This window comes from Indicator indicator, unplaced genomic scaffold (assembly GCF_027791375.1).
Source record: "Indicator indicator isolate 239-I01 unplaced genomic scaffold, UM_Iind_1.1 iindUn_scaffold_38, whole genome shotgun sequence".
Lineage (NCBI taxonomy): Eukaryota > Metazoa > Chordata > Aves > Piciformes > Indicatoridae > Indicator > Indicator indicator.
Window position 1 is genome coordinate 342656 of NW_026539186.1, and position 16168 is coordinate 358823.

Below are 16168 nucleotides of genomic sequence, written 5' to 3' on the forward strand. Positions count from 1 at the left end.
AGATTAATTATAGAGGTGGGTGTAGAAAATTGCAAATGTTGAATTGTATTTTTCATACAATAAATTCTCTCCCTTTAAGTAAGCAACATATTTGCTTAGAAAATGCTGTGATTTTAAAAGGCAGCCAAAAACCTCCCAAATGTTACAGCATGAACACCAAATACTAGAGCAGGGCTTGTGTTAGTTGCTCCTTTCTCCCTTTTACAGAAATAATATTCACTTTTTGATTTGCAATTTGAAAGCCTTTCTTTCCTACTCACTCCCTGCCTGTAAGGGCTGTGAGTGGGACTTCAACATGCATGTGTGGTAGGACATGTTCAGAAGAGTCAAGACCTCCTGCACCCTGTATCCTGACACAAGGCCTAGAAGCCCAGGGTAACATATCTGCCTTGAAATGCCTCCTGCTGTTGAGGTGCTGGAAAACCTCTGCAAGGAAACTTTTATGATGGTAGAAGAAATTGTTTTCTGGTCTTTTCTTCCTGGGTTTTGCTGAGCTCATAGTTTAGTCAGTGCTTTTCTTCACATAGTGCAACCTTTGCCAGAGTTGGAGCTCCTGCTTACTGCACAGGAAAACCAGTCATGGACTTAACCTGACTTAGGACCTACTGTTCTGCCTGCCTCAGGACAGCCATGCTTAAGGCAAAGGGACTATTTCTATGCTTGGATCCCTGGTGTGGGTTTCCCTGAGCAGCGATGAAGTCTGAGCTAATTCCTCACAAGTTTGAAAGAGAAACTCCATTTTGCCTCAGTGGAAACTGGGCAAGCCCTGTTATCCTTTACAGCCCCAGGCATTTCTTTGGCTGATAAATAAGTTTTGAAGTGCTAGTGCAATGCCAGAGATTGGATGGATACCAATCCCTTAAGAGCTGTTATGTAGTTGCTTCTCCCCAAGAACCTTCCTCTTACATAAAAGAGTCTGTTACTTTCATGGACTGCTTTGACAGGTAGATTTACAGTAGAGGAAGGGAAACTTGTTTTACATTTTAAAATAAAAGCTGTGCCACCAGTCCAGTGAGACTTCTGATTTCCCAGATCTGTGGCCAAGAGAGATGTTGAATACAAATTCAGAAGTTTTCAAACCAGGGTTTAATTATGGTGATGGTGAAGGACTATGCTAGGACTACCCAAATTCACTGACTTAGCAGGGTTCAGAAAGAAGAAAGAAAGAATGGTGAATCTTGTCAGATGAAGCTGGAACACCTCTGCTATGAGAACAGGCTGAGGGAGCTGGGGTTGTTCAGCCTAGAGAAGAGAAGGCTGTGGGGACCTTAGAGCTGACTTCCAATACCTGAAGGGATCCTGCAGGAAGGCTGGACAGAGACTTTTCATAAGGCTGTCTATCAATAGGACAAGGGGGAATGGTTTTAAACTGAGGCAGAGTAGGTTTAGAGTGGATCTCAGGAAGAAGTTCTTCAGTACAAGGGTGGAATAGGCTGCCCAGGGAGGTTGTGGATGCCTCTTCTGTGGGGGTGTTCAAGGCCAGGTTGGATGAGGCCTTGAGCAGCCGAATCCAGTTGAGAGGAGTCCCTGCCTGTGGTGGAGGAGATGATCTCTGAGGTCCCTTCCAACCTAAGCCATGCTTGGATTCTGTGAAATACTTTAAACACAGGCTTTAAAGAAAACCCTCTGAAATCTTTAGACCAAATGCAATACTTGAGTATGTTTTTCTTCTACAGAAGAAATCTGACTTGAGAGGTTTGGGGAAGGTATAAATAGTAGAATCAAGGATCAGTATTGTCAGTAGTTGATAGGTCATGAGCTGTTCAATGTGCTTTGCCTCAGTGACTTTGTGGGTTGTTATCTTGTACCACACTTAAGACATTTGTAGTAAAAGGAAATCTCTTCCACCCTAAACTTTGTTTTTTGAAACTGAAGAGCTGTTTTCTGAGATTCTGTTTTCCTCACAGTGAATTCAATACTGCTGATGTTTAAAACGAGATAATGAAGACTTCTTAAAAGAGGATAGTCCAATTAATTTTTGGAACATTAACTCTTGAGGGTCGAGATCTGCAGCTTAATCCTATTTCATCTGTAAAATATGACAGAATTGCCTTTAACCTTCATGTTAATAAATACTGGCATTTCCTTGCCTCCCACAACAGGAAAGAAATTCATCCTACAGTTTATAGATGCACTTATTTATATTATTTATATATAGTTTTTTCTTTCCCCCCGCCCCGCCTCTGCAGCTTTAGTCAAGATTTCCAAGTGGTGAGAATGCTATTGAACTTCTTTTCAAAAAGCTAAGCTTAAGTCAGACTACTTTTAATTATTTCAGATGAACATGTGTTATCCATAGTACAGAAAGGATGAAGCCAGTAGAATTGCTAACACTGTTTACCTTAAATTCCTCGCTACCTTTGTTGGCCAGGTTTAAATCCTCAGACATGCAAAGGCTGAAAGTCAAGGCCTCTGAGTGCAACTGGAATGTGTCTGCTAGTTGTCCCAAACAGGCTTCCCCATCTTTCTTTGCTTGGCATGTTTAATGTTTTGTTAGAAGAAGAAAACCCTTTTCAGGCTAGAGTCATGTTGCACTGCTGTTCCAAGACAATGGGTTTGGGCAGGCAGGAATTTCATAGGCTTTGGGTCAAAGGCAATAATAATAAAATGTGGTGTGTTGTAAATATTAGGAACTTGGGATTTGCACAGTTGGGTGGATGGAACAGCCCCTGACATGTTTTGGTTTGTGTACATGCAATTAAAGAGCTGTTGAATAGGTGAAATGAGTAAAATGCAGACAGCGTATGTAAAACAGAGCACACCCAGACTGACTTAGCCTTGTGGTTTAAAATTAATCTGTATGAGAGATCTACTGTAGGCACTGAGTGACAACAGGTGCAGCTCTTCTTACACCTCTGTCAGCTCACCACACTGCTCTCTGATTCTATTTAGCAAACACTTAAACATGGGCAGCATCTCATACATTTTATACATTGCAAGACTAAAGACTAGATGTCACTTTTTCTTTTCTTACTACCTGAGAAGTATTCCTTAGGACAAATTCCCCTCTTTTCCCATTTCCCCCAGAGCAACCAAATACACCAAGCAAGCAGAGACATCGATGTGGCAGGTATAAATACCAGTGGTGTATGTGGATCTAATAATCTGGTTCTAATTTCAGAGCTCCGTGTTAATGTAAATGGTATCATCCATAATGGAGCAGAGAATAATTCCGTGTTTCCTATTGCTCTGTGATAACCTCTGCTGTATTTCAGGTTCTTGCAGGACCACTGAGCAGTTCTCTTTAAATCAAAGCTTGGATGCTGGCAGTATGTGTAATCTGTCTTAATCTTTTTTTTTTGGCAGAACTCACAGTCAGATCTGGAACTGTGTTAGACTGGAGAATTGCTCCTTGTTGTCAAAAGCTTTAAGTCTGTGCATAATTTGGGAGGACATTAACAGTTTGGTTCAGATGTCAGTATCTGGAGAAGTTCACTTGAGCAGAACCTAGGCCCTGGTTGTTGGTTTGAATTCAAAGACTGTTTTCAGTTTGAAGTTTAGAGAACAAAAGGCAAACCATATTTGATGTTGCGATGGTCACACTCCATTGTTTCAGATTTCCTTCTTGCCTTCAGAATGTCATACAGCTTTCTTCATTTTTGATTCTTTGGAGCTTGAAATAAATCTGGGAACAGACCACAGAAAGTTACTCTATTCTACACACTTTTGGGACCTGATTATATACCCTATCCTGGCTTCTGTAGGTCTTAGCTCTGGTACAGTCCTCAGCAGGTGCACTTGGTTTTAGTTCACTACCAGCACATTACTCTCAGTATGACAGCCAGGTTGTAAGGACATTTTTCATGGAAGTGATCCATTGAACATATTTTGTGATTAAACTGTTAGAGATGCCTACAAAATTAATTATGTTAATGAATTGAAATTCATTTCTGAGCAGTTAGGATAAATGAAGTGGATGCTTTTGCTTTGGAACCAAGGCCAAAGCTTCTGTTCAATTCAGGCTGGTCAATACAAGTTTCTCTGTCTTTAGAGCTGGTAGCTGACTCATTTTCCAGGCTAACTAGTATTGTACCAACCCTCCCGAATAAAAGGTCGCATAGAAATGCTGTATGGGGTCACTTTTCAGGGAAAAACATTCTCTTAGTAACTCTCCTTGTTAGTAGGACTTTTATATAAGCCTATACTCAAGGTCAAGTAGACCTCCAGGAGACTGCCTTAGTTATGGAATACCCCTGCCCCCAACTGTGTTTTGCTGTCAAAGATAGCAAATGTTCTCCTGGGCAGGGCAGAATCTCTGCAGAGTTAAGTGTCATCTCTATGCTTGCTTTCTCTCTTTTGGAGTATGGGAAATGGTGTCAGCAAAGAACAGAACAGAGTATAAAGCTTCAGCAACTCAAGTAGATATGGAGAAGACTTTGGTAATCTTTACTTTTAGGTATATTTTTATGTGGGTAACTGAGACCATACAGTATTTGCCATTTTCAAATGAGTGTATCTGAATTTGTTCTCTCCAAGGAGTACAAAAGAGTGAGGGAGAATACTCAGAATGGGTAGATAATGTGGCAAGAGCCACACATCAACTAACTTGGATTGGCTATGAGTCTTGTTGTTCTGGATCCTTTTGAAGCTTAGTGTGGGCAAATAGTTGCTTCCAGGCAGCATTTTGGGAATTATCAGTGTGTGTCAGAAAGTGATTATGGTCTCCCTGAACCTCATGGTTTTCATATGAGGACATACTGCTGGTGGGTTTTCCTGAATTCTGAGATTCTGGTCATGAAGGACCTCAGCACATCCACAGTCAGTCCTCAGCAAGAGATGCGCAAAACCTCAGAGCTAGACAGTAATAGAAAGGATTGCGTAAGACATCTGCCCAGCCAAACATACTTTGTAGGGAATGGGGCAGGGATTTTTTTTTTCTTTCTTTTTGAGGCTGTTGGATGCAAGTAGGATCCTATAGTTCTTTGGAGACAACAATTTGAAGGAAACACTAAACATAAGCATGTTCCCGTGGAAAATCTGGTTTCAATAAAATGGACGTTTTTCCATGCAAAAGGGTTGTTTTGTTTTGTTTTGTTTTTTTCCAGTAGGAGTATCCTAAGCAAAACATTTTGTTCTGAACAGAGAAAGGAAATCTTTCATTTCGTTGTATTGAGAATATGCTTGAGGAGAACAGTCCTCAGATTTATGGTATTTGAGACTAGCTAAATACGGCCTCTGCTACTGAGGGGTTCCACACTATGTCTTCTTAAGTCTTCCATTAGATCCAGCAGTCAGGAGAGGGCTGTTGCCTGGATGAATGCCTATTAACTCAGCACCTTTGAACCTAGCTGATCCTGGTAGTGAAGCACGGGAATGTTTGTGTCTATTCGTCTAGTTCATCCAGCTTCAGCTGGTACAACTCTGGTTTTTAGGGCTGAATAATTGAGGTCATCCCGCCAAATAGTTAGGAGAAAGGAATATACCACAGTGAATATTAGCATTGTTTCTGTTGAATGTCTGCCCTTCATCTCATAAAATTTCGGAGTTACTGTGAAATACAAAATTTTCAGGTTTCTTTGTATGTGTAATGTGCTTCCTCAGCTTCTTCTTTATTATAACATCTCTCTGGATGCGCTTTTTGCAGATTACAGGCGACAATGGTTTTAAATGACAGAAGAATAGATTTAGATTAGATCTTAGGAACAAGTTCTTTACCATGAGGGTGGTAGAACACTGGTGCATGTTGCCCAGGAAGGTAGTTGAGGCCCCATCCCTGGAGATACTCAAGATCAGGCTCGACAAGGCTCTGAGCAACCTCATCTAGTGGAGGATGTCCCTGCTCACGGCTGTTGAATTGGACTGGGACCTGAGTTAAACACTTCAAGTTCGTTTGGAAGCATTTGAAGTTAATCGATCATTGCAAGCATCTCAAAGAAATACTTTCCCCTTACACTATTATCTGGGAAACCAGAATGTCTTTCTGCAGTATAGTGTTTTGCCTCCGACACTAAGGGGTTTGTATAAAGCTGCATTGTTCAATTAAACAACTTTCTATGTGGCAATTAAGTGGTGGCAACAGTGGAATAAGGAGCTCAAATCCCAGCAAAGTGTAAATGCTTGGGCTTTGTGTTCATAACAAATGTTCTGGGGTTCCTATTGTGGCTATAGAAATAAAAAACATCCAGGGTATTGGGTTAGAGTTTTAGCTCAGATCTGAGGTTGTTTTTATATCAGAACCTTCTGTTTCTAGATCTGCCAGTTAATTCATTTGGGAAGAGGTGTCCTTCACAGTTCATGTTTTCTGTATTGTATTAAAAATTCAAACAGAAATCATTAATTTATCCTTCTTCTGTCAGCACTTGGCATTTATAAATCTACATAAGCAGGATGAAATTGCTCACAGCTCCATTGTCATTTCATTCTAAACTACGTTCAGCCCAGCTGTATCCAGTAAGAGAGCTCCAACTTGCTGGAATTCAGTGGACTGTCAAGGGCTGGTCTATCCCTGTTGACACTGTTTCACTGGACCTGTATACATAACATGCAGTTGCTCCGAGTGAGCTGCTTGAAAGCATTGGCACTTGTTTGAAACATGCCCTTTGGAGTCAAGTAGTGCTGCTCTGGTTTCTCTTTGGACAAGCATAGAGACTCAGAGTTCTGGGTGAGTGAGGAGCCATGACATTTAGCTGTCATCCTTAGAGCATTTGTCAGGGTGTGGCAATAGTTCATGGCATTGATCTAATTAGAAAAATACATGCTCAGTTCTGATGCTAATTTGTTATGATTTGGTATTTACCATATTTGGAAAAACTTGGTGCATTATTGTTTCACTCTTTATGTCTCAGTTTTTCCTAAAGTGATGAAATGGTCTTTATTTCGAATATTCTGTCTTTATTTTTCCTTTTAATGGGAGGTTTGGGGCAAATATTTAGTTTCCCCCCACCCCCCTGTATTTCCTTCAGCCTAGAATTTATTTATTCACCCAGGTTTTGTCAGAGGTCCTAATTAGATTTCTGTGTCTGGCTTTAAACCCTTGGAAATTGGAATTTCTTATATCAACATTGTCATTGCTGTAGTTAGAGATCATGTGCTTTTCAGTTTTCAAACCAGGCACTGAACTGTAGTTGTCTGATCTATGCTTAAACTGGGTTTTTTGGTTGTTTTTTCTGTCTTTTGTGAAAAAAGGGGGTGATGAAAGGGGGTGTTCAAGAAAGGGATTGAGTGGGTTCAAAATTGTTTGAAGAGAAGCCGTGAAATAATCCCCACAGTATGTACAAGGATATAAATAGTGAGTTATATTTATTTTTCCTTTTTTTTCCCCCAAAATGATATATGTTTTTTCCCCAAATGATAATTCTCGTTGTCAAGAGCAAATGATGCAGCTTTATGAAGAGTGGGGTTGTGAGTGAACATCACCAGTCCTCTGGTAGTAAAAACGTGGTCATTCCAAAAGAACAGACACATGTGAAAAATGCTGCATTTAAAATAGACGTTTCTGTCCTGGATGAGAAAATGGGAGTAGGGAGAAACTGTGTAAGTCACAGACTGCACTGGGTTGGAAGGGACCCTCAGAAGTCATCTTGTCCAACCTCCCTGCAGTTGGCAGGGACACTTCCAACTAGATCAAGCTGCCCAGGGTCACATTGAGTCTTACCTTGAATGTCTCCAAGGATGGGTTCTCAACCACATCCCTGGGTAGCCTGTTGCAGTATTTCACCACTCTTATTGTGAGGAACTTCCTCCTGATATCCAATCTAAATTTCCCCTGCTCCAGTTTCAAACCCCTGCCCCTCATCACCGCAGGCCCTTCTAAACAGTTCCTCCTCAGCCTTCCTGGAGATCTTCTTCAGATATTGAAATGTAGCTGTAAGGTCACCTTGGAGCCTTCTCCTCTCCAGGCTGAACACCCCAAGTTCTTTCAGCCTGCCCTCACAGGAGGGGTGCTCCAGTCCTCTTATCATTTTTGTGGCTCTCCTTTCCTCCATGTCCCTGTTGTGTAGGGGACCCCAGAGCTGAACACAGTACTCCAGGTAATTATCTGTTCTTACTGGGATTTAAGTGCATAGTATCAGTGTCTAGAAGCCTTAGCTGTGATCTCTAGCTAGTAAATAAAAATAACTTCTCTACTTCTATTGTTTGCTGGTTTCTTTTCTAGTTTCTATTACTGTGTTTTAATTCATTGATTCACAGAATGGTTTAGGTTGGAAGAACCCCTTAAAGATCATGTAGTTCCAACCTTCCTGCCATGGGCAGGAACATCTTCCACTACAGCAGGTTGCTCAAGACCTCATCCAACCTGGCTGGAGGAGATGCACTTGCTTTGTTTGTGTGGTATTTCCATAGTGTACCTTGCTGAAGATGGGGGGGGGTCATTGTCCAGAGCTGGTTTTCCTAGGCATTATGGTAATGTAGATAACAGCATGTTTAATTTTAGTTTAATTCTCCTTATTTAGGTCCATAGGTAGCTCTGCTGGATGAAAAGAAAGCTTTACTTTAACTCTCAAAACATTTTTCATAGATGGGAATATTTGCCTTTTATTTGCACAAAACTGTAAGAAAAAGACAAATGCTTCAGGAAAATTCAGTTGCTTTATGCAGGCACTTGAACACATGCTATGCTCTAGTAGTTGGAATGTGATGTCTTCTGGGCATTGCATGGCCTGTTATTTGACTGATTTATGCCATGAAGTGGTTGGACCAGGAGTTACTTCAGCAGGGAAGAATCTTAAACAAAAGGTCTTTTTAAGGTATCTCAGGATGTGCACTCTAAACAGTAACCAGTCTTGGGTTGTTTTGTTTGGGTTTTTTAATGCTAGCATTATATTAGAAGTATAGAATGGCTTAGTCTGGAAGGGACCTCAGGCATTATCTACTCCAACCTCCCTGCCATGGGCAGGGACTCCTCTCAACTAGACTTGGATGCTCAAGGCCCCTTCCAGCCTGGCCTTGCATACCCCCAGGGAGGAGGCATCCACAGCCTCCCTGGGCAGCCTATTCCAGAGTCTCACCACCCTTGTACTGAAGAACTTCTTCATAAGATTCAGTCTAACCCTACTCTCCCTCAGCCTAAAACCATCTCACCTTGTCCTATTGCTAAACACCCTTATGAAAAGTCCCTGTCCAGCATTCCTGTAGGTTCTGTCCAGTTCTGGGCCCCTCAGTTTAGGAATGATGTTGAGTTGCTTGAACCTGTCCGAAGAAGGGCAACAAAGCTATGAGGAGAGGCTGAGGGAGCTGGGGGTATTTAGCCTGGAGAAGAGGAGGCTCAGGGGACACCTTATTGCTGTCTACAACTACCTGAAGGGAGGTTGTAGCCAGGTGGGGGTTGGTCTCTTCTCCCAGGCAACCAGCACCAGAACAAGAGGACACAGTCTCAAGCTGCGCCAGCGGAGGTTTAGGCTGGGTGTTAGGAAGAAACTCTTCACAGAAGGAGTGGAGTGATTGCCCATTGAAATGGGCTGCCTAGGAAGGTAATGGAGTAACTGTCCGTGAAAGTGTTTAAAATAAGACTGGATGAGGCACTCAGTGCCATGGTTTAGTTGATTAGAATGTGTTGGGTGATAGGTTGGACTTGGTGGTCTCAAAGGTCTTTTCTAACCTGTTAATTCTGTGATCCCTTCAGATATTGGAATTTTTGACCAGTGAATAAAGAGGTCATTTTGCACAAACTTCTTTCTAGTCACATGTTGGAAAGTAAAAGTGATATTTTTCCTCAGTTTGTGCCTATATGTTCTGTGTTCTAGGTCCCTCTGTACAGTAGTGTGCAAGTGGACATACGCTTCAGATGGAGGCTGGGATGACAGTTTCTGGAAAATGATTGGTTTGGAAGATTTGGTGAAGGATAAGTATGAAAAAATAGGTATATCAGGGGGTTGTTTTGTTTTATACATATGCATAAAAACAAAAAGTCATGTACACATAAAAAGATATTTTGCTGTATTACTGGGAAATGAAGCAGGACTTGATGAGCCTTCAGATGGGTTGATAGCAAGGCTGGATGCCCATAGGTCACAGCTTTCCTAAGCATACTTTTAACTTTCCATTGCCATAAAAACATTTACATTTTATACCTCCTGGCCTTCTGAAAGGCCTTTCAGTGGTGCTCAGCCTCAACAGGAGGGAAGCAAGCGGGAGCCTCAGCAATTGGTTACATGAGAAAGGACCTGATGTGGGGCTATTGGGTGGAAGGCTACAAAAGAATCCCCACTGTAGTAATTTATGGCTGTTACTGATAGCATGTTTTGCAACTTGTACCAATCTCCCTTAGAGTAATTTTCAAAAAAGTGCTACTTCAGCTTGTTATTCTTTTCATACTGACTTTTTTTTCCACTGTCTTAGAGCCCAATTTTAATTAGAATGGTGGCCTTGCTAATAGCAATTCCTACAGCAGATATTCATTAAAAGTCCATAATGTTAATACACCAGAAAATTTCCAGGATAACTTTATTAGACTTTCCCTGTTAACTTAATGGACTTTTAATGGATGTCCTAAGCAGACATGTCATTAACAAGAATATTACCAGACATGAATTAAAATATGCTCATTCATCAAAGTTAATTATCTGAAATTTCCTTTGATTTTTTTTTTCTTTTTTCTTTTTTTTTTAATGTCTAGCACTTTGAACAAGTTCGTGCAGTGGTTTAAATGCGGGAACATGAAATGGAAAAGGGGTAGGGAGGACTGTAGTGAAATGAAGTGTAATGAAATCTATAAGCTTTACTGATTATCACAAAATATAAGTCATTTTCAGGTTATCAGAAAATTAATACTTCAAAGCTTCCTTGAATAAATTTCAGCTTCTCCTCTGTAACTGAAACTGCTTATGCAAAGGTATAAACCCTTCCAGGAGTATTAGGCTTTTAGCTTCCTGAGGTTTTAGTTGGAATATGGTCTTAGAACATCTATCACATGTGGCTTTTAGCAAATCTTCAACAAGTTAAAATAAGACTCTCAATAAATGCATGTTTTTACCAGAAAATTGACCGTCTCAGCAGCTGGTGGTCTCACAGAAGAGTATTTTTTAAACTAAATTATTTATGAAGTGTAAGCTAAGGCTTTAATATAATATTTATGCAATGTACTTCAAGGACATTGCAAAGCTATTTGCCATTTTAAGTAACTAACATACATGGTTTAAATTATAAAGCAGCCATTAATAAAAAGGGCCACTTGTTGTGATGGAAGCCTCTTTAAACTTATCTATATAGGGCTTAACACTTAGTTAAACAAAATTCATTAACTTTCAACATCAGGCTTAATTTTTTGTTAAAACAGTGTTTACAAAATAAATCCGTGAATTAGCTTCTGGTGATAGGTGACTCTTGCAAGACAAAGTGGTTTTCCTGAGTTGATGAGAAAGGTGTCTCATTCCCTGGGCAGCTGTGTTGATTCTCGTCAGCTGAACCGTAGAATACTTGAGTGCCTCTTGGCTGGGGTTGGAGAAGCAGAACCTGACCTCCACAATTGCACCAAACTGTAGGCTAGAACTTGAAGCTTCTGAGGAGCTCACCTTGAGAAATCCTTTGATTTTTTTTTTTTTTTCAGATTCTTGAGCTGATTACCTTAGGTGTATCCAAGGTGTAAGACACTTCTTGTTCTTCATAATAATGCTGAAACCTGGCCTCAGATAGAATCTATTCTTGTTTCCATGAGCATTTGTCTAACCTTGCCTTTGGTAAAAATAAAAGTGTTACATTCATTATAATTAGCTGTGTGATAAAATCACAGAAAAGCAGGACAGTCATCTTCATTCATCTGTCTGTGAAGAGGTAGCAAGGTGCTTGCTGAACAAATATGGAAATCAGGTAGCAACTACTCCATCACTGCTTTGGGTTTGTTTTCTAAACTGTGCCTATTGGAGTCTCTTGGGAGAGTTTAGCTTCAGAAGGAGAAAAGAGGAGAAGGCTCTGGGGAGATGCAGTAGCAGCCTTTCCAGTACTTGAAAGGGGCCTACAAGAGAGCTGGAGAGGGTCTGTTTGCAAAGGCCTGCAGTGACAGGATGAGGGGCAATGGTTTGGAATTAGAGAAGAGGAGATTTAGATTGGATGGTAGGAACAAGTTGTTTGCCATGAGGGTGGTGGAACACTGGGGCACGTTGTCCAGGGGAGGTAGTGGAGGCCCCATCCCTGGAGATATTCAAGGTCAGGCTTGACAAGGCTCTGCGCAACTTGATCTAATGGAGGATGTCCCTGCTCACCACAGGGGGGGGTTTGCCTAGATGACCCAAACAATTCTATGATTCTAAGAAGACAACAAATTAAACAAAAACTGCAGTTGGAGTGGTCTTGTATAGTGGAAGACTTCTTCTTACCAAATCCTTTGATGTTAGCATTGCTGGTGAGGCACCACCACTGCCTAGACCTCCTCCTAGGAGCTCACAAATGCTACGGTGGGCACAACAAACACAGTATCACACCTTGCACAAACTCAACTTAAGCTGTATTTACAATACTGCTTCAGAGTGCTGACCCATAAGTGAAGAATCTCAGCTGCCATTACCTTTACCATGTTATACAAAAAGCAATTTAAGTAACTCATCTGGGCAAACAGTCAGAGGCTGCTTCCAGGAGGCACATCACAGTGTGCTACAGCTGACAGAAAAGAATTTGAAGCAGTAGACTTGGCTGGCTTGCAGATTAAGGAACTTGGAATTGCCAGATAACCCAGGTAGGAGTAGGTTGAAGGGAGATTGCACATAGTCAGAAACTCCTCCTAAAATGAAAACAAAACCAAAAACCTAACAAGTGTGAAGTAATTCTAGTGGAATTTCCTTTTCTGTTCTCAAGCTTGTCCAAGTCCATGTATGTCTGCTCAAGGTTTGTTTAGCTCAAATACAAGGATTTATTTTAATGCATGCACATTCCCCTTACAAAGAGAGATAATAGTATTTTTCTCTCATATCTCTCCTAAAGATTAGCAGGCTCTGAATCATCACTTCTTTCTAAAGAAAGCAAAATGTCTCAAGATAAAATTAGCAAGATTTTCTCACTGTAACATGTAAATATATAGTTTACCAGTTTAAAATAAACAGAAAAGCTCTGTGGCTTCTTTTTTTTTTTTTTTTTTTTACTCTCTAGAGAAATCATTGTGTCCAGTCAGAGGGACCTATGGATGAATAGTTGCAACTAGACTTATATTTGAAGTACCTTTAACTTTCAGGACAAATATTTATGGAAATCACCTGAGAACAACTTCATCACTGTACATATTTCTTTATTCTTATAAATACCCCTTTAAAAATCACTTCTAAAATGCCTTGCCCTTAAAAAATGTATTTACTGTAATCTGATTCCAGGTAGTTCTCTTCTCTTAGTTTCAGTTTAACTTAAGATACGACCTTGTTGATACAGCAGACCCTCACATCTGACCTTTAGGATCTTCCACAAACCTTTCCCACATCAAGGCGTGGGTTCACATACGAAAATTCCCCGTCCTTTGATATTTCACATTTCTCACAGCAGACAAACCTTTCAGGGAAGCCACACAGCAAGCTTTTTGTGAGCCCTTCTGTACATTGTGAGTTTGCTGATCGTGGGGTTTTTTGAAGGTAAAGAGTCTTATCTGGAGATACGACCAAATTTATTGATGCCATTAATTTGCCCACCAAGAGAGTAGAAGATGGCTTGTATACAAAACCACTCTGAAAGTGTTGTGTGCTACAGACATTAGCATTTATCTGCTGTGGTGAAAGCACCCGATGAGTATCTCTTTGTGGTGTTATAAAACCTAGAAAGACATTAAAAATTCCGTTAAAATTTCATGTCCTAGAGACCTCTTAGGGTACTGAAGCATATATTCCATTTGGAGTAAAATGCCTGATAAATTTTCACCATAGCCCTCTACTTCAGGGGCTACTTAAGGGACCAAATAATGGTTTTCTTTTCTTTTTTTTTTTTTTTTTTGGTAATTGAATGGTAATATTTTATACCAAATCTTTTTGGGGTTGAACATGGTGCCTTTGTCTGAAGGTATTGCAGGTGCTACAGAATAGGTTTTACTAAGCTTGTAGATTGTGTGTTGAAGGGTAAAGTGCCATCTTTTGTGAAAGGTAGTTTGTCACCTTGTTTTGTCTTTGATTTTGACGAAGGTTTAGTTTTTAAAAGCAAGCTTCAAACTTGGAAATACAATCCGTCAACATGATAGGGATTTCATAAACCCATTGACCAACTTTTCCTGAATAGGAATGTACAGCCACTTCCTCAAAAGTGGATAAATATACAACCCTCACATATGGGATCTCTTTGCACATCTGAGGCAAAACTACGAAAGGTGTTTGGATTGTTCACATCTCAAAAGAAACTTAGGGCTTGCCTTGAGCTTTTGAGTGCTTGACATTAATAGGCTGATGAAAAGAACTCTGTTTCCTGTGTCTAAAACTGTAGCTTTGCTTTGTGTGCTTTAGCCTTAGGTAGAATTGTTTCATATTTGATTTTGGCTTTGGAGCTGATGGTGTAAGGAAGGACCTCTGGTCCTTAGATACCTCTTTACTTATTAAATCATCCTCTGGGTCTTTTACCCACTCATTCTCCTTAGCCACCTTCAGGAAGAATGCTTTCTCATTTCCATAGATTGCCTCAAGTCACATCCAGTAAGAATTCTTCTGATCTGGAGTTCAACTTGACTCTAAAGTGCATTTCCATACCTCAGTACCCAGGACTCTGACTGTACTTTAGTGTGCTATCTCCTATTCCTAACTCTTCCCTTAATTCCAGGACTCTGGAAACTGGAAGCTTCATATTTTCAGGTACCTGGGCACTTGTGTATGCCATTTTTGAGCACCCTGAAAAGAAGAATCTGTATAATTTTAAGTCTGGATGATCTTGAAATGTTCCTTCATTTGGAATACTTATTCATAAATTGGTAATAAATAAAAGCAGAGATTATTTGGGGCTTTGAAAGGATGGTTGTGACTCTTTTGATTAATACCTGCTGCCATTCTTACTGTGCACAAGCTTTACAATATGCTGAGTTTTCAAGTGTAGGGGCAGCTCTATGTTCCTTCAGGGACAAAACCAGCAAGCTCTTTCTTCATGAGCATGTAACTATAGGAATGGTTCTATTCCTGCATCTGCCAGTGTCTGCTTCCACATACAAAACTAACAAAGACAATTGGATTTCACACCTCCCTTCTTACACTTCAGTAGAGGATGCTTAGGTTCAGGCTTTTGTCAGAAGCAGCCAGTTTTAATACTTGGAAGTTGTACTGCATTTACATTTAGGCTGAAAAGGGAAGATTCAGTCCAAGGTGGTAGAATCCTGTCAATATTAACTTATGCTACAGCAGCTGTGAAGGGAGTGGGAAATCCATTACTTCTGTCAGTTTTCTATCTCTTCCAAGGCCTTTGATGCCAGATACTCTGGAATGTATGAGGGATTTCCTTGAAGGCTGAGCGAAAGGGGACGATTCTTTTTTTCCCAGGTCTGTTTGTAGCTGCCAGTTCTTTATAAAACTTGATGTTAACAACTAGCTTTAAACACCATGCTTTGCAAATGATGGAGAATAAGCAGTAAAAGGATTCTACTGAGTATAGGATCCCCTTATCTGTCTTCCTTTGGTCTTTTGCTATCCCCAATAAATTACAACATGTTACAATTTCACATAAAGTGGAAGGATGAATCAGAGGATATTTACACTTACATACTGTCAAAATCCATGGAATTTACAACTGAGTAGTGTTCCAAACATGCTAACATTTCTCTGGCTTCCTGTAATTTCAGTCTGTCCAAGAGCTGTAGCAACTGTAAAGGAGCTGAAACTGGCACAGCTCAAAGAGGTTTTCGGGTGTCTCCTTCCTCAAAGCCTGAGGCATTATTTCATAATATATGATTCAGCAGTAAGAAGTTAGGAATAGTTTTGTTGTTTTGTTTTTTTTTTTTCTCAGAAAATAAGCATGTTCCTGTGATTTCTATTTATTTCGTGTTTTTTCTATCTTGAATCACATGAGTGGTTGAGTTTTGAAAGGATCTCTGAAAATGATCAAGTCCAGATCTTCCTGCTCAAATCAGGGTCATCTACAGCAGGTTGCTTAGGGCTGTGTCTAGTTGAGTTTTGGGTAATTGAAGAGTGAAGACTCCAAAATCTGTCTGGGTAATTTATTACAGTGTCTTGACCACCTTTCCCCAGCAAAAACAGTTTTTCTTTTGTTTAAATTTAATTTCCTGTATTTCAGTTTGTGCATGTTGCTATTTGTACCGTCACTGGGTGCCACTGAGAAGAGTCTTGCTCCA

The 16168-nt window shown here is 40.3% G+C and overlaps 1 protein-coding gene across 2 annotated transcripts in view; it reads left to right on the forward strand.

The window, feature by feature from the left end:
- The window catches only part of FGGY (FGGY carbohydrate kinase domain containing), a 142280-nt gene that overhangs the window by 38097 nt on the left and 88015 nt on the right, over window positions 1-16168 (forward strand). For both annotated transcript variants that reach the window (XM_054398381.1, XM_054398380.1), the window contains one exon: window positions 9684-9799. In XM_054398381.1, coding sequence (XP_054254356.1) covers window positions 9684-9799 — 116 coding nt within the window. The remainder of the gene's footprint in view (window positions 1-9683; window positions 9800-16168) is intronic.